Raw genomic sequence first — 27,874 nt, 5'->3', positions numbered from 1 at the left:
AGAGTTGAGGCTCCCACATACTAGAAATTTGTCTGTAGCTACTGTTCCTCTTTCACCGAGGCAGTGTGGTTGTTCTGCTTCATTTCTGCTTCATTCTCTAAGCTTCTCTAGCAGGCTTAGTTATTGCTTCTCCAGAACATGGATTACATGGATCTAGGGTTGTCAAGAGGCTGACCTTGGCTCAACTCCATATGACTTAGATCTCTGCCTACTTGTTTCTACCTCTAAGTCTCCAAGTCTCAGTTATGAATTCCAGCGAGAGAGAATCTGATTGGCTCGCTATGGGTTAGGTGACCACATGTGGACAGAGGATGGGCTTATGTGTGTCCTAGTGCTGTCCCTTCTAGACTGTGGATTCTAAGAATGGAATGTGAGCAGGTAGGAAATGATGGGCTGAGAAAACAGGCGCCTGGCTGGAGTCCAGTGAGAAGAGTATTCAGTACATAAGTTTGAAAGTGTTAGTCACTCTGTGTCTGACTCTGTGACTCCATGGACTGTAGCCCGCCATGGAATTCTACAGGCAAGAATACTGGAGTGGGTTGCCATTCCCTTCTTCAGGGGATCTTCCTGACTCAGGGATTGAACCCTGGTCTCATGCATTGATGGCAGATTCTTTACCATCTGATCCACCAGGGAAGCCCACATAAGTCTGAGCTGGAGATAAAGATTTGGGGAAGTAGTTAAAACCAAAGTATTGGTTGATATTACCTGGGAAAGTTTAGACTCTAAGAAAAGATCAAGACTGAAAAAAGAACCTTGGGGAACAGCAGTGTTTAAGAAGCAACGACAGGAAGATAAGTTAGTGATAGAGACAAAGAAAAGAAGGGTAGTGCTAAAAAAACTAAGAAAGAGGAAGAGACCAACAGGGTCCAACCCTACAGAGGCTGAGTAAGATGAGAACGGAAGAATGGCAAGGAAACTAGTAGTGAGGACATATCCAGTGAGAGGCGGAGATAGAAGCCAGATTACGATGGGATGACATGAGTAGAAAGTCAAATAAATGAGAGGTGAAGGAGTAGAGACAATCTTTTTAAAAAAATTTGGCTTTGAACAGAATGGGGAAAATAAGGCTGAAGATGGATTTATGGTCCAGGAAACTTTTACATACTAATCAAATCTCCCCAGATTCTGGGCTGGGGAGATAACAGGACAGAGCCAAGACAGTCAATATTTGATGAAGGCAAGTCGGGAGGGGGTTGAATAAGATGAACTGGAGCTCCAGAGATTGGGACAGTTTTCCACCAAAGTGACAGGGGAAATGGCATATCAGGGGCTGTGCTGTGTGTGTTACTGACTACATAATGGGGTGAAGTAAAGTTGCCCAGTCGTGTCCGACTCTTTGCGACCCCATGGACAGTAGCCTACCAGGCTCCTCCCTCCATGGGATTCTCCAGGCAAGAGTACTAGAGTGGGTTGCCATTTCCTTCTCCAGGGGATCTTCCCGACCCAGGGATCGAACCCGAGTCTCCTGCATTCCAGGCAGACGCTTTAACCTCTGAGCCACCAGGGAAGCCCATATAAGGGGGTAGTCAGCAACTATTCTTGAATAATAAATGAATAGATGCGTGGAGTGGTGATTGAGCCAGTTTGCAGAACTTTGGATTCCATTTCTCTGGGGTTTCACTTTAAGGCAAGAGAATTGGGTGGTAAAGGCAGGCTGAGGTAGGGCTTGGCTTGCCAGCTTGAATGCTGAGTAAGACAAACACAGTGGAAAGGCCTTTCTCCTGTTCTTCAAGATACCCCAATGGAGGGAGGTGTGGGGGAGGTTCAAGAGGGAGGGGGCATATGTATACCTATGGCTGATTCATGCTGATGTTTGGCAGAAACCAACACAATACTGTAAGGCATTTATTCTTCTGTTAAGAATAAAGAAAGAAAAAAGATACCTGATGGCAACACCTTCAGTTACCTCACTTCTTAAGGAAGCCAAAACTTGGGATAGCAGGGACGGTGAGGACTAGGGATTATGGTTGTGAAAAACAACCTTGGTTTGCTGCTGCTGCTGCTGCTAAGTTGCTTCAGTCGTGTCCGACTCTGTGCGACCCCATAGACGGCCTCCCACCAGGGTCCCCCATCCCTGGGATTCTCCAGGCAAGAACACTGGAGTGGGTTGCCAGGGGTCAGGAAACCCTAGATTCTAGCCACTTTCTGAAATTTACTGACCACGTGAGCTTACACAAATTGTGTAACTATGTATCTAGTTTCTTTATTTGTAACAAGTATGTGATGTGACCTTCTCTGCTCACTTTAGAGTACACATTTCACAAAATGCTTTCAAACATACATCTATGTGTATGTATTATAAATATTGTAAAGCAGTGCAGCTATAAGGCCCCATTAATTTATACTCCAGGCATTCTGAGAGTGTAGCTTGCTTGTGCAGAGTCCCCGTGGAGCTAATTCTAAGCATACAGGACTGTGCGCCAGGTTCCTTCTTGGCTGCTACACATATTGAGAGCTTGGCCTGACTGAGAGTGTAGAGCATTCCTGCTGGCACAGAAAGTGCCTGGAAGGAGAAGCATATTAAAATCACAAACTCATTACTTTCTCAAGATTAGGACACATAAAATTCAAACAGCTTTATAAATTGCCTCCAGAAATTGCAAGGCAAAAATTAACTCTGCCTCAAACTTTACATCCGCATTATGAATGCCACTTCCTTCTCTCTCCTAATTATGTCCATTTCCGTCACCATAAATCAAAAGACAACACAAGCATTTCCCTCTGCAGAGTTCCCCAGCTTCTCTATAGGAATGAAAGAAAACTAAAGACATAGCTATATTTATCATCTTTTAGCTCAGTTTCTGGATTCCTCTTAGGTCCTCTGAGTAACTTCCATCATTGCTTGTAGATTCAGAACATGTGGAAATAACTGCTGGTTTTCATGGCTGGCAGAAAGCATACAAATTAAACTAGTAATACCTGGCAGCTGCGTCTCACTAACATTGTAAAGGTTAATGAGATAGTGCTTGTCAATCAATTTGTGTTCCTCGTCTTCATCTAAAAGCATTTATTATGCCAAACTGGACCAGACATGAGTGAGGGACTGTGCCATGTATACGCATTTCCCTGTCGATTGTGTGTTTTGAAATCAGATTTCTGGGTTCTTTGTTTTGTTCCTTCTCTGCGGCTTCATTTCCAAAACAATGACTTCACTGACCTTAAATTGTAAAAGCCAGTATTGTCACCAGAGGTTTTAGTTCTTCATTTGGCCTTTTCTCCTACCTTTTTCCCTACCATGACTCAAGTTATCAGATATCATTTGGAGTGAACAAAGAAGGATTGTTTTAAAAACAAAATAATGTAACCCATTTGGGCTGTGATTAATGGAACTTATAAAGAAATGATAAATGGATGTAAGAGAGAGAAAAGCTCAGTATTGATAAAGGTTATAATACAAAAGAGAGGGCCCTAATCTATAGGAGATGTACAGCTATAAAACTATGCACAAATTGTTTCTGTCGAAGTCCACCAGAAATGTGACAATTCTCCTGGATGAAGGCATGATTCATAGAGGATGGCTGTAATCCATTGGAAACCACCTGCATTTCTTAATTCATCCTGTAAATGTTTGCAAAAGACTTTTAAGATCTGGCTTCTTAAAATGAAATACTTACAAATTATGGCTCATGGAGTCCACAACCAAAGCTGCATGGCCAGAAAGCTTAAAAACAGCTATTTCTCATATCAGCTGGAGTCTTAGAAAAATATGTTTTGTTCTTTTCTCTAATAGCTAATTACTACATGTGTAAGACAGCATAAATCTGTAATTTTTTTAAGACAAAGTAAAATTTCAGATGGAAACAAGAGGGTCTCTGTATTGGTGACGTAGCATTTGTTGACATTTCAAAAGCACAAACACATTTGAATAATTAGCTGCTATTAGAAAAAAGATTTAGGATCAACATGGCTAAGTACAAAATAAGAACAATGGGTATATAAATGCTGACTCAGAGAAATTATAGTGTGTCATGGAAAAAATATTGGACTCACATACATGAAACTTATATACTTATAGAAAACAAAACGATCTTATTTAACACTTGACAGTTCTAGATCTAAATAATGAGAATCCTAACCTATAAATGCAGGAATACATTACCCACTAGACTCGAAGTTCTCTGAGAGCAGGGTCACCTTCTTATTCACATTTACATCCTCTCATAGGCAATGGCAACCCACTCCAGTACTCTTGCCTGGAAACTCCCATGGATGGAGGAGCCTGGTGGGCTGCAGTCCATGGGGTCGCTAAGAGTCGGACATGACTGAGCAACTTCACTTTCACTTTTCACTTGCATGCATTGGAGAAGGAAATGGCAACCCACTCCAGTGTTCTTGCCTGGAGAATCCCAGGGATAGGGGAGCCTGGTGGGCTGCCATCTATGGGGTTGCACAGAGTCGGACATGACTGACGCAACTTAGCAGCAGCATAGTGCTTTGAACAGGGGGGTGCACATAACTGATGCTTAATATATATTTTGGATGAAATGGTGTACATTTGCTTTCTCACCTTGTTCTCATATAACTGACAGAATGTGCCAAGGCACAGACATGACATTTTTTTTCTCCCTTAAGATGTTTCTGGGCCCCCCAACAGTGTACACTTGGCAGCAATAAAGGAGACCTAAACAATGTTGGCATTCAAAAGACTGGCTGAGTGTGATGCACAGGAGTGTCACTACAGCCACGTGAGAAGACAGTGTGCAGAGCTGTCCAAAGGTAGCTGGCACTTGAACTGCTGGCAATAGCTCAGCTTTGGTGTTTCCTATTTTGAAAAAAAAAGAAAAAGAGAAATGAAACAAAGAGAAAGAAAGAAAAGGAAGGAAGGAGGGAGAGACGGAGGAAGAAGGATCTGGAGCTAATTATTAATATGAGTATTAGGATTTTTTGGTATTTTATTGAATTCTGCACATAACATTTCCAATGAAAACACTTTAAATCCAATGACAGATTTATAAAAGAAATCATATGAAAATATCACACAATTAACTCACAGGTATTTACTGTTATTTAGTTAACAGAAGGCCCAAAATTACTATGTCAGGAACATTACAGAACATGACATAACAGTTTATTTTAACTTTACAATAATATGTGGTAAATTAACATAACTCAATGTCAAAGGAAGACAAATGTAGAAAAATATAAAGTGTTTTGATCTTATATTTTATCAGAACTCCATTATTTATTATGTCATTGTTTAAGAATGACTATTATTTCATTCCATACAAAATAATACTTGTTTGACTTATCTGTTTGAGGAGGAGAACTAAACTTAAGGTTACAAAATGTTAAATTCTGATATGCTATAGTTTATATTTCATTTAATTATTCACAGTAACACTTCATTGCTAGTCAGTAAAAGTACAGAATGTATCACAGACTGTTGATTTACAAGGGAAAGCAATTCCAGTGTCTCTCTGTTATTTGAAAAAAGAATTAAAATGTAGCATTATGCCATTGGTTAACACATGAATGTTCTCCATATTTAAACTGAGAAGTCATCAGATTTTAATTTTATCCAGGAAATTACTTCAGCAAATTTTAAAATATGTGTATCAACTTTACCATATATTTGAACTATGGCTAAATGTTAATAGTCCTGTTGTCTAATACTTGATATCAAGTCTTTTTGAATAGTTACAGGAAATAATGAGGTTTTCTTAAAAGAAAGGCAGTTTTTCTACTCAGTCCCCATTCCCTGTCCTCCCCTAATCACAGAACACATTTGATGAAAAACATTAAGCTTAAAAATGGACAGTATGGTGGGTCTTAGAGTATGCTTTCTCTGAATCAGAATGTCTGCAGTTTCTTGGGTTGATTATTGTTTCTTTGAACTATTCATAAGTTAGTCATTATGATGGACTTTTTAAAAAGGAAATTAGAAAGGAGACCAGTGGAGAAGATAATTTTTCAGTCCAGCATTTTGATATCATCTGGATTTAATGTCTGTAGTCAGAGTGTGAGGACTTAAATATGTTTTAGATGGAAAATGTTTGGCTATCACCCTGTAGGAGGACTCTATTTTAGAAGCATTTAGAAAGGTCTGACAATAACAGCAACAGTGCCTTGTGAAATTTCCCAGTGTATCATTTGGAATTAAATTTTAGTTAAAGTCTTAAAGATCATGGCAGTGGTAGGAAAGAAAAAACTTGGCAGAGATTGAAAAGTGTAAAGAACATGAAATGTAAAATCATTTGCTGCCCTTATGATCTTGGACAAGTCAGGATCTTTCTAAGCCTTGGTTGTTTAATCTCTAAACTTCAGATAGTATTATTACTGTATAAGGATATTTTAAAGGTTAAATAAGATATGTGAATGATCTTTGCAAACTATGAGATAATAAACATGTATGAGACATCTCTGTGAAAAAACTGAAGTGCTGTAGTTGTATTTGTTACTCTGTTATCTGCAAAATCACTTTCTATCTGCATAAGATTGAAAAATGGATTCTAAAACATTTAGCATATTACACAGAAATAATACATACACTGTTTGCTTTCCCTTGTATGTGTAGAAACTTTTTAACAGAAACGATGTCATTTTATGGGATAACTTCAAAAATAGTCTATACAGTGCCTTTAATAGGCTATTCCTATTTGGTTTATAATCATATAATTTTATGGCATTTAGGAAAAACAGTTCAACAGTTAGTTTTACATAAACTAAATACGTAACCTCCCCACCCCAAACCCAGTATAAGAGATCACACCATGGAAACATTTTACCAGAAGAGATACTACTATGGTTTGTTTTCATATGGTCAGTTCACAAATTGTAAGATACACTATTAACACAATATGCTGGAATCACCACTTAGCAAATTTTATCAACTTTAAAAAAATGGTTAAATTACTTCTTACGAAGATTACTAACACATACATATAAGACTCAGTTTCAGCTAAAGTGAAAATTCAGATTCATGTAACCAAAATGATCAGATTAAATGTTTTAATGAATTGTTCCACTAATCAAAACATACATTTCCTATTATGATAGAGGCCTTTAAAAACTGCCCCTTTTTCTGAATGGAAGGATATAAGACTATATTTTTGGACAGATAATCTCAGTATGACAAAATATTTCTGTATTATTCAAATAGACTATCATTTAAACAATTTCCCTAGTGTCCATATTTTAGTCTTTCTATCCTAATCTCTTTCTACCATAAACCAGCAACCAGAATAGTCTTCTTTTACAGTGGGTATACTTATTTCTTAGCTATGTTGTGCAAAACCTATAAGCCTTTCATTTTCCCAATCATGCACTAAAGCCAAACAGAAGCATTGGTTCATCCCTGAATTTTGTTTCGCACTCCTGAGCAAAATTAATTACAATATGGCTCTATCAAGCCTCTTTGTATTCACAAAAATTTATAAAATTTTGTGACTATTATTTTAAATTACAGCCATTGTTTCTGGGGCCAAAAGGAAATCAACTTTTAAATGTGACAAAACCACACCTTACAATCAGCTACAGTTCACTGGGAAGCATATTCAATTCTGACTTGCTAAGTGTTTACTCAACTACAAAATTTTTTCATAAGGTTCATTTGAACAGACATTTCATTTAGATAATTAGCAACATTAAAGGATGAAATGATAAATCATAATAATTAAACCATGGTCAAAATAAAAAATATTTACATGCCTTATGTCTTGCTGAGGTCTATTAGCAATATTGGAAATATTAACATTTGGATTTGCAGTCTGTTCAGTCCATGAGTAGAGATGTGGCATCTAAGTGACTGGAGGGAGCGACATGGACATGTATATTACAGCAATCCTAAAACAATATACAATTCTCAAAAATGTAAAGAAACATACAGATTACTAAAAGAAATTGGGGCTCAGAGAGGTTAAAGGAACTTTCCTAGGGTACATGAGAGTTATTGGTAGAGCCAAAATGAAAGCACAGAGATACCTGCTTTACCAAACTGCGGCTTATGTGGAAATGCTCAAGAGATTGTAAGGCAAACACTCCTATCCCTTCAACCTTTTCCCACCTTCTCCTACTCCCAGGGTTATAATGTTGAGTATGATAAAGGTCTGTTGCAGTTTTAGCATTCCATGTATGATTTCAAATCACCTTAAATGTCAAATTAAATTTAAAAAATAACCTCCCCTCCTTTCCAGGTACTTCATTAATCTGTTTCCATTCTGCAGAGTGAGTTTTTAATTTGTTCATGATCCCATTTAGAGACCAGTGACAATTCTTAGAGGAGAAAAAAAATCCCATATCCTTTCTCACAAGCAACTTGAAGAATGATATATTTATGACACTTTCAAGACTTAAATCTCATTTCAATTTATTCATTCTTTCAAAAATACCTAAGAAAATCTGAGTACTTAAGTCTGCTTCCAAGACTTTTCAAATGCATATAATGAGAGTTTGGGGACTGGAAAGGCCTTAGAGATTAACCCAGAACATCCATTTGCAATTAGGAAACTGAAGCCTGGCAATGGTAAGTGATGCATCTAGGGTCCCACAGGCAGAAAGTGGTAAGAATTCTGGTCTCTAGAGTAATACTATTTTTACTACCCATTTGGTGAGACGTATTTGCTAGGACAGTTTCTTCATCTGGTACCATTCTGTGCTTTGATCTTAAAAGTCCAGATTTTATCTTTATTTGAAACTGTAGCCTATAATAATGTGGATATGATATTAAACCTACTATAATGCTTAAGGTTGTGTTGTTGGTATTTTATAAAGGTAGCTCCTGTGTCTTATTTTGGTAATACCTATTGATCTTTACTAAAACATCTGCATGTCTTAGACCTCCTATTAGGACGGTTGATTGGTTTGTTTCAATCATCCCAATAGCTGACGTGACCAGGCTGTGATCACTGGTTATGAGTTACTAAGGCGGTTGGAAATGGACTGTTCTCTGTGCCAGTGTCTCTACTACATGAGCGAACACAGAACAAAAACACCTTGGTGGCTGTATTTTCATCTTAATAACAAATTATCCAGATTGGAGGTGCACATAGCTCAAATCTGAGATAGTTGTCATTTTTTACTTCAGTTTTTCCCAGAGTGATCTGGTCTTAAAGTTTTGACCAGAGAAATTACCAGCAGATTGTGCAAAATCATTGTAGACATTGCCTCAGAAGAAAGTTACCTGGATTGTATCTCCTATCTGTTTGTTTTGCAGCTAGTAGGTATAAGATTGTTTCAGTTACTGATTCTTATATGTTAACAATGAAATCCTTGACCCATATTTCCTTCTATGGGACATCATAAAGTATTATAATTTTGCCTTCCCTACCACAATATTTTGATAGTAATTGAAATTCTACGAGTGCTCTTAACTTAGCATTCTTATGCATTTAAATAACAGGAGATGGGAGTTTTATGTATTTGGTCACCATATTTTAGAAATGAAAAGAGTCTTCTTTATATTAAATGTTCACAGTTTGACTTTCTATAAGGCTTATTAAATAATATACAAATAGCTACCATTCTGCTGAAATGTCACAGTAAATACATTAATAATGGCACAAAAGTGAAATGTCCCCAAATGGGAAATCATTTTCATGACATCCTAAGTTACTTTTCCAAATAAAACTTTGCTTTTCTTTTTTAACTGAAAAAGTTCCATTTCTAAAAGAATATAAAAATAGAAAATGAGTCAAGAAGCATTTTACAGCTATGATTTTTAAGGAAATTCTAAAAACAGTAGATCGAATATATCTTTAAGAATGTGCTTTGTCTCGCTACATCAAACACAGCATAAAAACTAAATTAAATGAGTATATTATATATGATCTGTTGAAAAGTATTAAGATAGATAACTTAAACATGTAATAAGTACTAATATATTTTTTAAAGTTAAGCTCAGCTAGAACCTACCTACAAGACTAATTTGCAAATCTATCATTTTGAATCAAAAAATAAAAGAATGTTTAATCAAGCAAGGCACATTTCTTTTAGGCAAGTCTGTCTTTAATACCATTCATCTGGGCACAGTGTAGACTTCACTTATTTACACATAATGGACTAATTTCTATGAAAGCCTTTGGTACAAAACATACTTTCACAAATAAAGTTGTACATAGAAGATAACATTAATACATATCATGATTAAACACAGTCCAGTAATTAACTGAAAGAAGAGAACAGTATAATAAGTTGGCTTATTGGAAACAAGCATTTAGGCTTTCTTTATCAGCGGTACTGATTAGTTTTTGGATGATTAAATATCATCAAAATGTCAAATGATACTTTAATATTTTTAATGTTCTTCTTTATCTCTTGGTCAATACCTTTTCAACTGCACACAATTTGAAGAGAATCCTTCAGCTTCAGAGCTGTTTCTTTTATATGAAGCATTTCTTAGAGACATGTTATTTAATGTCAACTGAAACTATGTGTTGGCAGACATATCACTGCTCATCAGCAATATAATCAACACTGTATTCATTGTTCTAGGCAGTTTAAAAAGAGCATTCTACTGGTCAGTGCAGCTCTACAGTTCTTTATGTGGGGCTCTTCTGGTATCTGTTGGACAGAGTAAACACAATAATTTACTGTAATTTACTTTTTAAAAAATTATATAGACTAGGTCAATATAAAATATTCTATTCATTACACTTAAAAACTATTTAATGTTATCTTGAGAAGTTTGAGCAATTTAATTTACGAAATGTATTAACCACATATTGAGTGCTTTTATGTCAGAAAAAGTTTCAGAGTATTCTAGAATTATGACTCCCGCCCCCCCTTATTAATATTGACCTCCAAATGTAGTCTAAACCAATGTGATTGTTCTTTGAATAGGAAAATTTATATTCATCTTAAGAACCATCTGAAATGTACCGAGTGCCAACTGCTTTTTAGAAAAAGACACGTATCAATTTTCTCAATGTATTTTCAAGGGCTTGCTTCTTTTCTGTACATTCCACTGTAGTAATCTGAGAACTCTTTTGAAGTGAATTGAAGTCATGCTCAGATAAATGTTGTGAAGAGGGAAAAAAGGAGAGAGCAAAACAGTTTCAAAATTAGTGTTTTGATAACCATGTTCTAGGTACTAGAGACATAGTACCTAGAACTACAGATACTCTGTATGACCAATTATTACAAATAGCTTTCAAATATTAAAAATAGCTTTCAAATCTACTGATCCTTTAAAATATGAACTCTGCCCCAGAATACTAAAAAATAGCTTTCAAATCTACTGATCTTTTAAAATATGAACTCTGCCCCAGAATACTGGAGTGGGTTGTCTTTTCCTTCTCCAGGGGGAACTCTGCATAGTTGTATAATATTTTAAGAAATAAAAAATTAAGACAACAATAACCACTTAACCAGGGTTTCTGGAGAACCAAGAAATAAAAGTTCAAGTTTATTGTTTTCTTCTCACCAACTACAAAAAAATTATTTGGAAATGCAGACAGTAAAGTGTTCCTTAAAAATAGCATAAAACAGCACAACTGTCTTATTCACTGCTACATTCAGAATCTAGAATAGTGTCTGGCACACAGACACTTTATATGCTGAGTGAATGAATAAATCCCTACTACTTTGTACAGTATAAATTCGATATATAATTTATTGTGAAACTTAGAAAGACAAAAACAGAAAATCCTACACTCAGCTTCAGGTTTCAATATGTGAATATTATCCATCATAATACATAGAGAAGACTGTTTCCCATATGTACTCTTGGTTTTAGCAAGTATCTCAAAATCAGTGATAAATGCTTAATGATGGCAATTTGGAATCTGAGTATGCTTTTCATGGAAGAATCATTCACTCACTGAACTACATGTTGTATGCCTACCATGCTGGGAAATTATCTAGTGAAAAGTCTTCTCTTTTTGGCCTGGATTATATGTGCTCATCCTTCATTAAACAAGTAACTTCTTTTTAACACTAGTCTTTAGTTAAAGAGTAAGACTACATTCTTGCATCACAGTACACTTAATGTTCATTATAAAAGTTTGAAATTACAATGGTCTACTAGTTACTGATGACTACTAATGACAAGAAAAGTAACATGATGATATAATAACCTTTTCATATCCTCAGTGCCTAACTTCTGCTCAATGCCAGTGCAGCTTTGGCTATCTTGAGATTAAGCTATTCTTTTCTTGACACACTCTTTTTATATAAGGGGCTGGGGCTTTCTTTAAGCTCATGAGTTAATACCTGCCTCAAGGCTCTTAGGATTAATAAATCTGCAGGTGTAGAAGGAGTAGTAATTCAACAGAAACAAAACAATAAAAAGCAAAAGTGATATTTAGATGGTAATTATATTGTTTAGGGCTTCCCTGGTGGCTCAGATGGTAAAGTGTCTGCCTACAATGTGGGAGACCTGGGTTCGATCCCTGGGTCAGGAAGATCCCCTGGAGAAGGAAATAGCCACCCACTCCAGTACTCTTGCCTAGAAAATTCCATGGATGGAGGAGCCTAGTGGGCTACAGTCCATGGGGTCGCAAAGAGTCGGACACGACTGAGTGACTTCACTTATATTGTTTATATTAGGAGCTAAGAAATGGGTTGAAGGACTTAGAAAAATGGACTTTGGCTTACGTATCAAAATTACAAAAGAAAGAAAGGAAGTATAATAAAAAATGGTGACTTATAATTGAAGCTATTTCACCAAATAAATGTTCTAACAAACAAAGCAAGAAAACAGGATAAGAACAGTCAAATTTCAATAGCGACTGAAACGGTGTACAAGCTCCTGTGTCCTTGTCTTTTAAAGTAAAATGCTGACTCAAGAGTTAATGATTGGGGGTTTCACTGGTGGCTCAGTGGTAAACAATCCACCTGCCAATGTGGAGACACAGGTTCGATCCCTTATCTGGGAAGATCCGACATGCTGTGGAGCAACTAAGAGAATGTGCCACAACTACTGAGCCTGTGCTCTAGAGCCCAGGAGCTTCAACTACTGGAGCCCCCATGCCCTACAGCCTGTGCTCCACAACAAAAGAAGCTACCACAAGAAGCCCATGCACAATAACTAGAGAGCAGCCCCCGCTCACCACAGCTAGGGAAAATCCTGTGCAGCAACAAAGACCCAGCACAGCCTAAATAAATAAATGAAAATTTCAATAAAGAGTTAATGATTGGGAAATGTGAAGATGTAGAAATGAAGAACAGCCCTTGGGCCAGGAAACTGGTAACAATTTAGACTATAATTCTGCCACATAGCAGAATCTTTGAACACTCATTTCCCTGAAAGATATAGATAGAAGCCTGATACACATTCCTAAGTTGCTTTTACAGGACACAGACCCCCTCCAGATGAAAGCATTGACCACAAGAACACAGACCCTAGACTGGTTGAAACCAGAAAGCTGATGATGCTTGAAACTTCACCTGATGCCAACCAATCCGAGAACTGTGCATGAGCTGATCATGCTCTGCTCCTTGAACACTATAAAACTTCTTACTACCCCCCGGGGGTGGGTCACACAGACTTGAGGGCACTAGCCTGCTGTGTCCTCATTTACATGGAAAAGCAATAAGATCTACTCTTCCACTTCACCCAAAACTCTATCTCTGAGTTTCTATTCAGCACCGTGAACAGAGGCCAAATTTTGGCAACACTATCAAGCCTGTGCAAAGTAATTAAGACTTCTGCCCAGGCCTAAATGAATTCTTGAATGAAAACTTAGTATTCTTGCCTCAAGAACCCCATGAACAGTATGAAAAGGCAAAAAGATATGACACTGGAAGATGAATCCCCCAGGTCGGTAGGTGTTCAATATGCTACTGGGGAAGAGCAGAGAAATAGCTCCAGAAAGAATGAAGTGGCAGGGCCAAAGGACAAACAATGCTCAGTTGTGGATGCGTATGGTGGTAAAAATAAAGTCTGATGATATAAAGAAAAATACTGCATAGGAATATAAAGAAAAATACTGCATAGGAACCTGGAATGTTAGGTCCATGAATCAAGGTAAATTGGATGTGGTTAAGCAGATGGCAAGAGTGAACGTCAATATCGTAGGAATTAGTGAACTAAAATGGACAGGAATGGGTGAATTTAATTCAGATGACTATTATATCTACTACTGTGGGCAAGAATCCCCTAGAAGAAATGGAGTAGCCGTCATAGTCATGAAAAGAATCTGAAAGGCAGTACTTGGGGACAATCTCAAAAACAGCAGAATGATCTCAGTTCATTTCCAAGGCAAACCATTCAACATCACAGTAATCCAAGTCTAAGGCCAATCACTAATGCCAAAGAAGCTTAAGTTGAACAGTTCTATGAAGACTGACAAGACCTTCTATAAATAACCCCCCACCCCCACCCCAAAAGATGTCCTTTTTATCACAGGTGATGCGAATGCAAAAGTAGGAGGTCAAGAGATTCCTGAAGTAACAGCAAGTTTGGCCCTGCATTACCAAATGAAGCAGGGCAAAGCTAACAGAGTTTGTTCAAGAGAACACACTGGTCATAGCAAACATACTCTACCAACAACACAAGAGATGATCCTACACATGGACATCACCAGATGGTCAATATAAAAATCAGACTGATGATATTCTTTGCAGCCAAAGATGGAGAAGCTCTACACAGTCAACAGAAACAAGATCTGGAGCTAACTGGCTCAGATCATGAGCTCCTTATTGTAAACTTCAGGCTTAAATGGAAGAAAGTAGGGAAAACCACTAGGCCACTCATGTATGACCTAAATCAAATGCTTTATGATTATACAGTGGAGGTGATGAATAGATTAAAGGGATTGGATCTGGCAGACAGAGTGCCTGAAGAACTATGGATGCAGGTTCATAACACTGTATAGGAGGTAGTGACCAAAACTATTTCAAAGAAAAAGAAATGCAAGAAGGAAAGTGGTTGTCTAAGGAAGCCTTACAAATAGCTGAGAAAAGAAGAGAAGTGAAAGGCAAAGGAGAAAGGGAAAGATATACCCAACTGAATGCAGAATTCCAGAGAATAGCAAGGAGAGATAATCAAACCTTCTTAAATGAACAATGCAAAGAAACAGAGGAAAACAATGGGAAAGAATGGGAAAGACTAGAGATCTCTTCAAGAAAACTGGAGATACTAAGGGAACATTTCACACAAAGATGGGTACAATGAAGAAGAGAAACAGCAAGGACCTAACAGAAGCAGAAGAGATTAAGAAGAGGTGGAAAGATTACACAGAAGAACTATACAAAAAAGGTCTTAATGACCCGGATAACCACGATGGTGTGGTCACTTACCTAGAGCCAGACATCCTGGAGTGTTAAGTCAAGTGGGCCTTTAGGAAGCATTACTATGAATAAAGCTAGTGGAGGTGATGGAATTTCAGCTTAGCTATTTCATATACTAAAAGATGATGCTGTTAAAATGCTGTACTCAATATGTCAGCAAATTTGGAAAACTGAGCAGTGCCACAAGACTGGAAAAGGTCAGTTTTCATTCCAATCCCGAAGAAAGGCAATGCCAAAGAATGCTCAAACTACTATACAATTGTGCTCATTTCACATGTTAGCAAGGTAACAACACTCAAAATCCTTCAAGGTAAGTTCCAACAGTATGTGAACCAAGAACTTTCAGATGTTCAAGCTGGATTCAGAAAAGGCAGAGGAACCAGAGATCAAATTTTCAACATCTGTCAAATCACAGAAAAAGAAAATGAATTCCAAAAAACCATCTACTTCTGTTTCATTCACTATGCTAAAGCTTCTGACTGTGTGGATCACAACAAACTGGAAAAGTTTTAAAGAGATGGGAATTCCAGACCACCTTACCTGTCTCCTGAGAAACCTGTATGTGGGTCAAGAAGCAACAGTAAAAACCTGACATGGAACAACAGACTGGTTCAAAATTGGGAAAGGAATATGTCAAGGCTGTATTTGTTATCCTGCTTATTTAATGTATATACAGAGTACATCATGCGAAATGTTGGGCTAGATGAATCACAAGCTGGAATCAAGATTTCTGGGAGAAATACCAACAACCTCAGATATAAACATAATACCACTCCAATGGGAGAAAGCAGCAAAGAGGAGCTAAAGAGCTTCTTAATGAGGGTGAAAGAGGAGAGTGACAAAGCTGGCTTAAAACTCAACATTCAAAAAACTAAGAGCATGGCATCTGGTTCCATCACTTCATGTCAAATAGAAGGGGAAAAAATAGAAATAATGGCAGATTTTATTTTCTTGGGCTCCAAAATCGCTGTGGATGGTGACTGAAGCCATGAAATCAAATTCTTCATTGGAAGAAAAGTTATGGCAAATCTAGACAGTGTATTAAAAAGCAGAGACATCACTTTGCTGACAAAGGTCCATATGGTCAAAGCTATAGTTTTTCCAGTGGTCATGTACGGATGTGAGAGTTGAACCATAAAGAAGGCTGAGCACTGAAGAATTGATGTTTTTGAACTGTGGTGCTGGAGAAGACCCTTACGAGTCCCTTGGACAACAAGGAGATCAAACCAGTTAATCCTAAAGGAATCAATCCTAAATATTCATTGGAAGGACTGATGCTGAAGTTGAAGCTCTAATACTTTGGCTACCTGATGCAAAGAGCTGACTCACTGGAAAAGACTCTGATGCTAGGAAAGACTGAGGGCAGGAGGAGAAGGGGGTGACAGAGGATGAAATGGTTGGATGGCATCACCAACTCAATGGACACGAGTTTAAGCAAACTCAAGGAGATAGTGAAGGACAGGGAAGGATGGAATGCTGCAGTCCACAGGTCGACAAGTGACTTACCAACAACAATTTGTGTTTGATGAGGAAAAATTTGAAATCTTTCTGTAACATGGTTTTATGGGAACTTGGTTTTCATGAGTTTATACTTTGACATCCACTAAATAACTTGGTGTTGGCTGCACATCAACGACCTCTACAAATTCTACCAACTAAGTGGTCATGAATTAGCCCCAAAGTCTAGAAAGAGTTCTTGCTGAATTATGTATAGTTCTCTGATTGGCCTCTTGGAAATTATAGTCTTGGCAAGCAAAAAACGTTTTAACTCAGTAATTAAAACTGGTAATGTGCCAAGATGTAGAACTTTGTCAAAAATCTGAAAGTCATGAGAAAATGAGCCATGAGGTGTAAGCAATACTACTTAGAGGAGTATTTAGGCCTACTAAAAATAAATCTCCTCAAAGCACATAGCTACATAGTAATACAAATTGACCTTTCATAATGAGTTAAAATGTTTGCAGGTATAAGGTTTATAGAATCTAGGAATAAAGCAATTCAAACACAGTTTTTACTTGGAGAAATTGTTTCTGTCTATGGTTTTTAGTTGCTTACTACATTTTGAAATCTGACATATAGTCACTCTTGACTGATTTTAATTACAATTTTTTATAAAGGTAGATTAGTGACTTCCTCAAATACATATTGCTCTTCCTCAAATACACCAGGCATTTTGTTTTGTCCTGTATGGAAGAAGGCAGGAGGCATGGGCTTGAAGGGGGCGGTGGGAGGGGTCGGGGAGGAGAAGGAAGCTCAGTTTTGGACATATTAAGTTTGAGATATCTATTAGTTATGCAAATGGAGATGTCAAGTGGACAGTCAGAAATTCAATCTGGAGTTTAGGAGAGAAGGCCAAGTGGGAGATACAAATTTATGTATAGGTCATTTAAAGCTATGAGAATAAGACTGAATGGAGAAGAAAAAGAGGTCTAAGGACTAAGTCATGGCCCATGGGGTTCTTCAACATTAAGACCCAGGAGGGATGAAGAAGAACCAATAAAAGGGACTGAACAGGAGAGGTCAGAGAGGTAGGAAGAAAATTCAGTGTGGTATCCTGAAAGTTAGATGAAACATTTCTTCCTAGGAGTGGGGATGTATTCTATAGGGCCAAATGCTTCTGATTGGTCAAATGAAGTGAGTCCTGAGAAACGGCCACTGGATACAGCTACAGGAGGTCACCATGACCCTAAATAGTATGATTTTGGTGAACTGGTAGGGGTGAAAGCCTGTCTGGAGAGAACAGGAATGGATTCAATGGTAAACAAAGAGAGATACAGTCCCCACTCATACAGGAAACAGACACTAATTATATAACATAAATTAATTTAAAACTACAGCTATGTCAAGATAATATACTATAGTAATTCATTCCAAGACACACTTTTCCAGATTTGAGCAGCTATGAAATTGGGATGTATCTCAAAATCTCTGGTACTTTCCCTTATAACTGGCAGTTTTTCTCTTCTTCTTTTTTTTTTTAGTGGCATATAAAATAATGCTGGCTCTAGTAAAAAAAAGCAGCTTAAATTTGATGAACTACACCATAACAGACGAATAGACAAGACCAGAGTCATGAGAGATAACTTGGAGGAAGTATTGAAGTAAAGATAGAAGTGAATGGGGTGAGGAGGGAAGGAAGGGGCTAGCAGTGGGAACATTTGCAAAGATCCCTACTGCTTAAGGTAAAACGAGAGCTTATTCTATAACTGGAAGATCAGGGTTGTTGGAATACAATAGAATGAGGGGAGGAACACAGGTATAGGATAGGGCTAGATATGAGGGCTGAGCCAGATCATGTGAGGCGTTGATATCTATGTTAAGCCTTTGGGAGCCTGATGGGCTACAATCTATGGGGTCACAAAGGGTCTGACATGACCGAGCACACACATGAGACCCTAAGAACAAGAAAAAGATCTTGAAAAAAATTTAAGCAGAGGCAGGTGATATAATTAGATTTGAGTCTCAGAAAGATCATTTTGGTTACCAGGTGGAGAAAGGGTCAGATTGGCCCCAGGAAATGTGGGAAGGCCAAATGAGAGACCTTCACACTTATCCAGGATAGAGATGATAGGAATGTGGAGTAAAGTGGTGGTGGCAGCAGTATGGAAAAGTGGGTTTTTTTTAGAGACATTTAGGAGGTGAAATGACAGAACTCAGTGATAGACTGAATATATTCACTTCTCTTTGAATTACTACATTAATAGATATTGATACACTGAGACTACTTGGCAATAAATCTTCCTTTTAAAAGGCTTTAAAAAAATTAAAATGATTTATAAATGTTTATGCTGCACATATGAATGAAAACAAATATTTTGGAAATTCATTAATTGTCAGAAAATGAATTAGACTTTAGATCTACAGATAAAAAGCATATACAGATAAAAATCATATAGGACAGGATATAACTTATGAAAAGGTGAAGTGTGTGCATGTAATAAATTAATCCCATGGGCTTCTCTTTCAAATTAAATGCTTTAATTTAAGGAAATGTTTAAATGTATAAAAATAAGAACCTTAAGATTCTTAAAGGAAAGGAGTTTAAAATAAACAACAGAAAACAACTGAAAGAGCTGTGCTGATGGCCCTATAACACACAGGCGCAATGCTGACTTTCATTCTAAAGAGGTAATGGGGAATCGCCATAGAGATTCCCCAGAGCCTTTATACTCTCAAGGAAGAGGTGAGGGGAGGTTGGGGGCTCATCAGAAGGGAAAAAGTATCTCTCCATTTCCTACCAGCACCATGGGGGCTATGATCCCTGAATCTGCAAAGTCAGAGCCCTGCATACACAGATTTATTCCTAACATTCTTTAGATAGGATGAAATGTGATCTTTTGTCCACTTGAATGCTATCTGACTAACAATCAGAAATCCCAAGATTTATTTTTTGGACAAGAGTTCCTATTCTGCACTGTTTAGGTTGCAGCAATAATAAAATGGCTCCCAAGAAAATGATGGAGCCTCTTTTTCAGATCACTTCTTTAAAGCATTTGATGGTTAATAGTGCAAAATCTGAAATATAAGAAAAAACACATCCACGACCAAAAAAAAAGAGAAGAGAAAAACCACAGAAAAGTTTTTTTTTGCAAAATGCTTTTTCTTTACAATGTCAAAGACAAAATTCATTCATAGCATCACTGAAAACAAAGACAAATATCTGAAATGCTCTAACCTGTCTAAATCATTTAAAGAATACTATTATCTAGTATATGGCAATTGCCATTTTCATGCAGGAGGCTTAGGGCTGAGTCACAACCATACGGTTTGGGCTCTGCGTGGTTTTCTCTCCTTTCTGTCTTCTCTGATTTGCTTTCTCTCAAAGACTATCAACCATTTACAGCAGGTTATTTTAAAAAAAGTGATTTATTATATATAAAATTACTAAATGAAACGTAGGAAATTAGTAGTTTTTTAAATTTTGTTTTGGGGTATAGCTGATAGTTTCAGGTGAACAGTGAAGGGACTTAGTCATACATATACATGTATCCGTTCTCCCCCAAACCCCATTCCCATCCAGACTATTCCCATCCATAATATCGAGCCCAGTTCCATTTGCTACACAGCAGGTCCTTGTTGGTTACACATGTTAAATATGGCAGTGTGTACCTACCCATCCCAAACTCCCTAACTGTCCCTCCCCCTGGGCCACCAAAATCTTGTTTTTAAGTCTGTGAGTCTGCTTCTATTTTGTATATAAGTTCATTTGTATCATTTCTTTTCAGATTCCACATATAAGGGATGTCATATGATACTTCTTCTCTCTCTGACTTCACTCAGCATGACATTCTCTAGGACTATCCATGTCACTGCAAATGGCATTAGGAAATTAGTTTTAAAGCAGTAGTTTTATCTTCCTTAGTTTAAAAGGCCAAATACAAAACAGGAAGAAAAAAAATCCCACCCTAAAATGCAATCTCTAAATATCCTCTTCTCCATTCTTATGCTCCTCACTTCTATCTCACAGTGTTTGCATGAGTCTTCAAACTGGGGGACACATGTGCTTCTTTGCATTTCTTAGTGTGAGGGATTAGCACTTCTATTCACAGCTGAGAGATGGGAAGATCTTGGAACTGCTGTAGAAAATGTTGAAATTTTAAATGTATAGGAAGTCAGGAAATTATAGTTATGGTTCTCAAAAGAATAGACTATTGGTATATAGTATATATATTGGATTTATGTACAATCAGCAAAGCAATTACTTGAGTATGTTATATGCCAAAGAGGCAAACAATAAGTTTTATGTAAATGAACCATAACTTTAAATTTCTTCATACTGTGCATTTAAAATTTCAATCCCAAAATTTTATTTCAAAGTTGAGAAATAATTAATGTAACACTCCTGTTATGTGTAGTCATTTGTGATTATATCACCTTAGTTGGTGGGTATTTAAGTTTGCTATAATATCTGTTTAAAACACAATATAAAAAATAAAATAATGCTATTGTTTTTATCTCTGGATTCTCCAGCTGTAGGGTATATATATTTTCCCAGGGTGCTGATGGATATGCACTGATCCAAGTCACATCTCCTCCCATGAATCTCTTGTACATACAGACCTAGGTATACCTTTCAACATCCAGGACATGCAACTGAGCTCAGTGAAGTCTGTGGTTCAACAAAGTTAACTAGCATGTGTAAACTGAGGCTCCTTAGTATCCTGCTCTAAGCCCAATTCACTATCCAATTTCATTTTCTAAATGCCTTAGGACCTTGAGGAAGGGGCTACAATTATTATGTAGGACACAGCTATATCCTGATTTTTTTTTTTCCCCCAGCACAGAAGTTCTTAAAGAGTCATGGAGTGGTTAAGTAAGGCAATAATGTCAAATTTCAGTTAAAATGGCAATCTCCTTCTGGTTTCCCTGCATTTGTTCTATGTAATTTCCCCTTTCTTAACAAGGGAGAGTCAAAATGTTTATACTACTTTCTGGCATGGTTCTTCAGTAGTCCAATTAAAGAATGAGAAGATAGAAAAATAATAATCTGCATAATACTATCATCTATTGTAGAGTAAAACACATAAAAATAGGAAATTAATCTTAAACCTGAAAAATATCCATTATCCATTGGATAATGTCCTAATAACCATTGTATCACTACCAAGACTGATTAAATTAATATTAAATCTAGATAAATCAGTCGGGTAAGAAAATAATCTTTTATCACTAGAAAAGTCAATCTCTTCATCTGATTTAAATACCATATTTGGTTCCTATGGTTAAAAATATCTGATGGTTTAAAAAGGGTTAATTTTCAGTACACTGAATGATTAGGTTTCTGGGGCTATGATCTTTCCATGAATTCATTAATTAGTAACATGGGCTGAAGTCAAATCTGAAAGTATAAGCTATTTATTTTCTCAGTCTCTTTCAAGTCATTCAGTAAAAGGAACATGGGTTTTGGGGCCACAGTGACTAGCTTTAAATCATGCTAGATCTCTTGCTAGCTGCAAAGTCTTGGGTAAATGACTTAGCCTTAACCATCTATTTTTTACCCTCCTAAGATGGGGTTAATACCACTTACCTTGCAGAGTTGAGAAGTGTTCTAGATGTGATTGACCCTTAACAGATTGTAATTATTATTGTTATTATATAAAGTAAATAGTAAGACTCTGATTATGTTTTTTACACCATTCACAAGGCTCACAGGTATAAGGCCTGTGAGTAATGATCCCAATAATAATGTAATCTCTTAGCAAATAATGTAATAATGTAAAATAATATAATGTAATATAATCTCTGGCAAAATCTCTGACACAATATACCTGTATTAACATTTAATATTTACAACAACCCTATGAGGTATTATTTATTATATTTATTGTACAAATAAGGAAACTGAGGCACAGAGAGATTATATAATTTGATCAAGGTCATACAGTAGAGTCAGGATTCAAACTCTGGCAATATGACTGCAGAACTTATGCTATAAATCACTTCATTAAAAACCTGAAAACAACATTATTGTAACATAATGGCCATTCACTCGTCAAATATGTACTGAATACAAACACAATGCTACATGTGGTGCGGGCACTAGAGGCCAAAACTTGGTCAGGACTAGGGAACCTATAACCTTCAAGGAGTTTACAATATGGCGACCAGAAGCAATAATACTACCTTAAAGTCATGACTCAAAAGCAATATTTTTCTGGCTAAAAAAAAGTCTTCTTTGTATTACTGTTATTTAAAAACCATACAATTCCAAAATTATAGCACAACCATAATTTACTTATAGAACTATCAGGGTTTCTATATCTTCTGAATAACTGAATAAAATTGTCACTGCACTTCATTTATCTTTATGCTTACATCTTTTAAGAACAGACACAAAAATTATTCTTATGTAATGACTGTTGTGTGTCTAACATATCACCACCAAAATGGGTCTTTAAAAGAATTTCTGGTCATTAAAAATACCAAACGTTTGGTCAAAAGGTGGATCAATGTTAAAGGCTCAAATAAGTAGCAAAGGGAACTAGATAAAGCTTATTTCAAAGCTTATAGACAAGAACAATGACTCTATGACAGGTACACAGATTTTCTGCTTTCTTTCTTTTTTTTGTCTTTCCTCTTCTCTTTCCCTCTTATAGTTTTAATCATTATTTTTCACTCTCTCAAATGCAAAATAATAAAGTAAGTAGGTTTCTGACTACCTGAAAATATTTTATGAGCTTTAAAAATAGGGTTACTCTCATTTACCCTAGGATAAAAGAGTTAAACCTATCAATCCAAAAAGCAATTGTGGATAATGTATAATTTATATAATGTATATAAAATAACATGTTAAAATAAAATGTTACCCTTGTTGCAATTTTATCCATCTTTGTTTTGAGAACTGTACTACTGCATACTACTACATAATTATGTAAATGAAATCAGACCAAGAATCTAACAGCAGGTCTGCCTTTTACCCTTTTTTCATGGGAAACAGCTTGTTCAGAAGCCAAGGAGGTTAGTAAAAGGAATAGAGTCATTTTCAGCTCAGTTTGGGTGAAGGTTATTCTGAAGAGAAATTACTTTTTTCTCCACTTTTTTGCAATAAACAATAGAAACCAAACAATAGTTGGCAATCTGGACATCAAACAGAAAAACTATTATAAATGATCTTCAAAAGGCACCTGGCCTGTAATAAATATAAACCTATTGATTTTGCAAGTGAGCACAAATCTAGATATGAATGGCATCCCCCTGGTTCCCTGTAGAAAAAGAGAGTGCTCCAGTAGCCCACACAGTGCTCACCTGATGCTGTCTGTCTTCTGGCCACCCCTGGCACATGGCTGAAACTTGCAGGTATTTCCCAAGGTCTGGTTACTTCCTGTGACTCCTTTTCATTGATTATCTGCAATTCCCTCAGTTAAAAGCATGCATCCTTTATACTTTTCAAATATATTTAGTTTTTCAAGGGCTGTGATGGTGAGTGTTGTGGGATCTGGATACTTTTTTTAAAAAGAGGAAGTCTGAAGTTTCCTTGTAGTAAAGTTTCAGGTATACTGATTGAACATTTCATTTGCTTATGTGCAGAATGCTTTTACATTTGCTTTTTAATTTCATTTGTTGGCTTGAAACTTCTTGGGGAAAGAAAACAGTAGAGAAGCATCTTTCAAAATGATTGCCCAATTACTGGCATTTCATTCAAATCACGGCCTATTGTGGTGTATGTGTAACATTCCAATGACGACATTTTCCTTTTCGATTCAGTCAGTATGGGATGACGTCAGTGATTTTTAAAATATTTTTGTATAAAAAAGTATTTTGTGATTCATTTCACCGCCTCGAATCCTCAGACTTAACTTTATTTGTGCGGTTTATTCAAACAGTGGTTTTCCTTGTGAAATCATGTAAGGAGGAACCATCTGGAAAGGTTACTGTGGAAACGGCTGGGGCTAGGGGGTGGGGCTAGAGAGCAAGAGATGCCATGACGACCTTTTTCGGGTTTCCCGGGAAACAAGGGTTGCTATGGGAACTGCATCAGCCGGGTCCGAATTAGTAACTTCCGCTGGAAGGAGTGTCTGCCACTTTAATCTTCTTGTGATACTGCAGAGGCTTATCTCTCAGACACATTAGGAAAAAATTTTTTGTTTCTCTAAGCAGCGCTGAAAACATCTGTTTCTAGACTTTGATAGATACTAGCTGGAATGCACAGAGTTTCACAGGAATCTGTTACTCTTAATACTTTTAAAAGGTTTAACAAGCCCCAAAGAGTTAAACTAATTAGTCAGATTAGGACATTTTAGGCATTTCCCTTAGTCCGAAGTTCTAGAGATCCTTAAAATTCCAGGGGGGAGGGCCCAAATAGAAATTCCAGTTGAAAACCAACTAAATTTATGGTGGGTTTACAAGTCATTGTTCTAAATAGACTTTTCATTCAAATATCCACAGTGTTGGCAATTCAACTAAATATTCAACAATGTTGAAGGGTCCATCAAACTGAAGCATCCTTTAAGTCTATTCCCGCTTTACTTAGTAAAGAAACAACTCCTGTTGATTCTGAGGTTAAACAGTTATTCTAACTGCTCTTCAGTTTCATTTCCTCCCAGGATGTACAGTTTTTTTTTTTTTTTGGGGGGGGGGTTGGTTTTTGCTTTTTTCTTACAGAGCGTGTGCTAAAAATCAAGTTTAAGGTAAGTTTGTTGCTGAAATATTAAGAGAGTGAGAGAGGGGTTAAAGAAAGGAGAGCTGAGAGAATGCAGCCCACTTGCAAAACAGACACCTGTTTCAGTATGAAGCAGTAGGGAGAGGGAGAATGAAGTGTGCTTTCCACTTCTTCATGTCCTTTCCTTGATGAATGGTCTGAAAATGTATAAAACAAGGGCATTACACAGACCAAGGGGGCACGTTCCACACAATACTGAGCACAGCATGTCACTTGTTTCATATATTAAACATCGGTAAATATCTTTTTGATGTTGACACAGGAGTTGGGATTATTGTTCGTGGTGCAGGTGGCCGTGGAATTGCCCGTTTTGAAGGGTGCCTGGGGGAAAGCGCTATGGTTCATACCCCCCTCTTCGATCACCATATACTCCGACTTACTCAGAGTGGAGTTACTCCTTGCTTTCCGGAGCTCCTCAGCTGAAGGGGAGAGATGCTGGCAACTTCCCACGTGCAAGCACTGGGCTTGCTCTTCCCCTTCTGTCTCCCGGTGGTAGAAGTAATTGAAGTTGGAAACAATTACAGGGACTGGCAAAGCAATGGTCAAGACACCTGCGATGGCACACAGGGACCCCACAATCTTGCCCCCTATGGTCACTGGGTGCATGTCACCATAACCTACTGTTGTCATGGTTACCACAGCCCACCAGAAGGCATCCGGGATACTGCTAAAACCTGAAGTGGGGTCGTCCGCCTCGGCAAAGTAGACAGCGCTGGAGAAGAGGATGACACCAATAAAGAGGAAGAAGATGAGCAGCCCCAGCTCCCGCATGGAAGCCTTTAGCGTCTGCCCCAGGATCTGCAGCCCCTTTGAGTGGCGGGAGAGCTTGAAGATGCGGAAGACCCTCACCAGGCGGATGACTCTCAGGATGGCCAGGGACATGGCTTGCTGTCCATTGCCCTGTCGCTCAGCTAGCTCGGTGCCTAGAGTGATGAAATAAGGGATGATGGCCACGATGTCTATCAGGTTCATGATATTTCGCGAGAAGGTAGCTTTGCTGGGGCAAGCGAAGAACCGCACCAGCAGCTCAAAGGAGAACCAGATGATGCACAAGGTCTCCACCACGAAGAAGGGATCAGAGAAGCTGGAGGCTCCCGTGGGGCCCCCCGACGTGCTGTTACTGGACGCTTCGAACTGCTCCTGCGACGGCGACGCGGTGTAGTACTTCTCGTCGCGGAACTCGGGCAGCGTCTCCAGGCAGAAGATGACGATGGAGATGAGGATGACGAGCACGGACACGATGGCGATGCCCCGGGCCGGCCCGGAGCTCTCCGGGTACTCGAAGAGCAGCCACACCTGGCGCTGGAAATCGCGGCGGGGCAGGGGCCGCTCTTCCTCCCGCAGGAAGCCCTCGTCCTCGCGGAACTTCTCCATGGCCTCCTCGCCCAGCTGGTAGAAGCGGATCTCCTCGGAAAAGATGTCGATGGGCACATTGACAGGCCGGCGGATTCGACCCCCGGACTGATAGTAGTAGAGGATGGCGTCGAAGCTGGGCCGGTTGCGGTCGAAGAAGTACTCGTTGCGGAGCGGGTCGAAGTACCTCATGCGCCGCTTGGGGTCGCCCAGCAGCGTCTCCGGGAACTGGCAGAGGGTCTTGAGCTGCGTCTCGAAGCGGAGCCCCGAGATGTTGATGACCACTCGCTCCCCGCAGCAGTCTTGCTCGCCGGCGGCCGGCAGCGCGGGAGGCAGCGGCTCGTAGCGGTCGCAGCCGCCGCCGCCACCGCAGCCACCCTGAGGCGGGTCCCCGCCGCCGTCGGCCGCCTCCGGCTCCAGCAGGTGGTCCCCGGGCACCACCGTCATGTCGGGCGGCAGCTCGGAGCCCGCGGCGGGCTCGGTGTAGCCGGGGTTCACCAGCGTGTGGGCGCCGCCGCCGCTCGCGGGCTGCTGCGGAGGGTGGGCGCGCTGGCGGGCGGAGGGCTGCGGCGGCGAGCGCAGGAGGCTGAGGTGCTCGTCCATGCGGCGGGGAGAGGCGGCGGCGGCGGCGGCGGCGCGGGACCGGCTCGCTTCTCCTCGCGCTCCCGGCCCCTTCACCGCCTCCGCCTCCCGCCGAGCCCGCCGCCTGTTGCTGAGCTGCAGCCGCCGCCGCCGCCGCCGTGAGGCTCGGTCTGGGTCTGGCGCGGTCCGCGCGGCTCCTCAGAGGAGACGCCTCCTCAGCCCTCCTCCTCCCTCCCCCGCGGGGCGCGCTCCCGCCCCTCCGCGTCCCCTCCGGATTCCGGCCCACCGCGCGGGCGCGCGCCCCACTCCCCGAGAGCCTCCCGGCCCAACCCCTCCCCGCCGGTCTGGGTCACACGAGCGCTCACATTTTGCACGCCCCTCGCCCCGCCAAGGCAGTCCTTTCCCGCACCCCTTTTCCCCCGAGGCCGTGTCCCAATCTCGGGACTTCCCCATTTCGCCCCGCACGCGCCACCTGGGTGGGCGAGAGGAGGCAGGCTCCTCGGGGCCGAGGTGGTCAAAGGCGGAGGCAGGTTGGGAGGGGAGGACGGCGGCTTGCTCTGGGGCTGCCGCGTTATCCAGGAATGGAGTGGTAGGTCAGGTGGGCGCCTA

The 27,874-nt window shown here is 39.2% G+C and overlaps 1 protein-coding gene across 1 annotated transcript; it reads right to left on the bottom strand.

Moving 5' to 3' along the window:
• Positions 1-4,877: 4,877 nt before the first annotated feature.
• Positions 4,878-27,384, bottom strand: KCNA3 (potassium voltage-gated channel subfamily A member 3). Its single transcript, XM_027536223.1, has 2 exons — positions 23,917-27,384; positions 4,878-10,500 (listed from the first exon to the last, which is right to left on the bottom strand). Exon 1 carries the CDS (start codon positions 27,284-27,286, stop codon positions 25,556-25,558), a length of 1,731 nt encoding a protein of 576 aa, XP_027392024.1. The 5' UTR covers positions 27,287-27,384; the 3' UTR covers positions 4,878-10,500; positions 23,917-25,555.
• Positions 27,385-27,874: the final 490 nt, after the last annotated feature.

Source organism: Bos indicus x Bos taurus, chromosome 3 (genome assembly GCF_003369695.1).
Source record: "Bos indicus x Bos taurus breed Angus x Brahman F1 hybrid chromosome 3, Bos_hybrid_MaternalHap_v2.0, whole genome shotgun sequence".
NCBI classification, from domain to species: Eukaryota; Metazoa; Chordata; class Mammalia; order Artiodactyla; family Bovidae; genus Bos; species Bos indicus x Bos taurus.
This window is presented reverse-complemented; position numbering and strand designations above follow the sequence as displayed.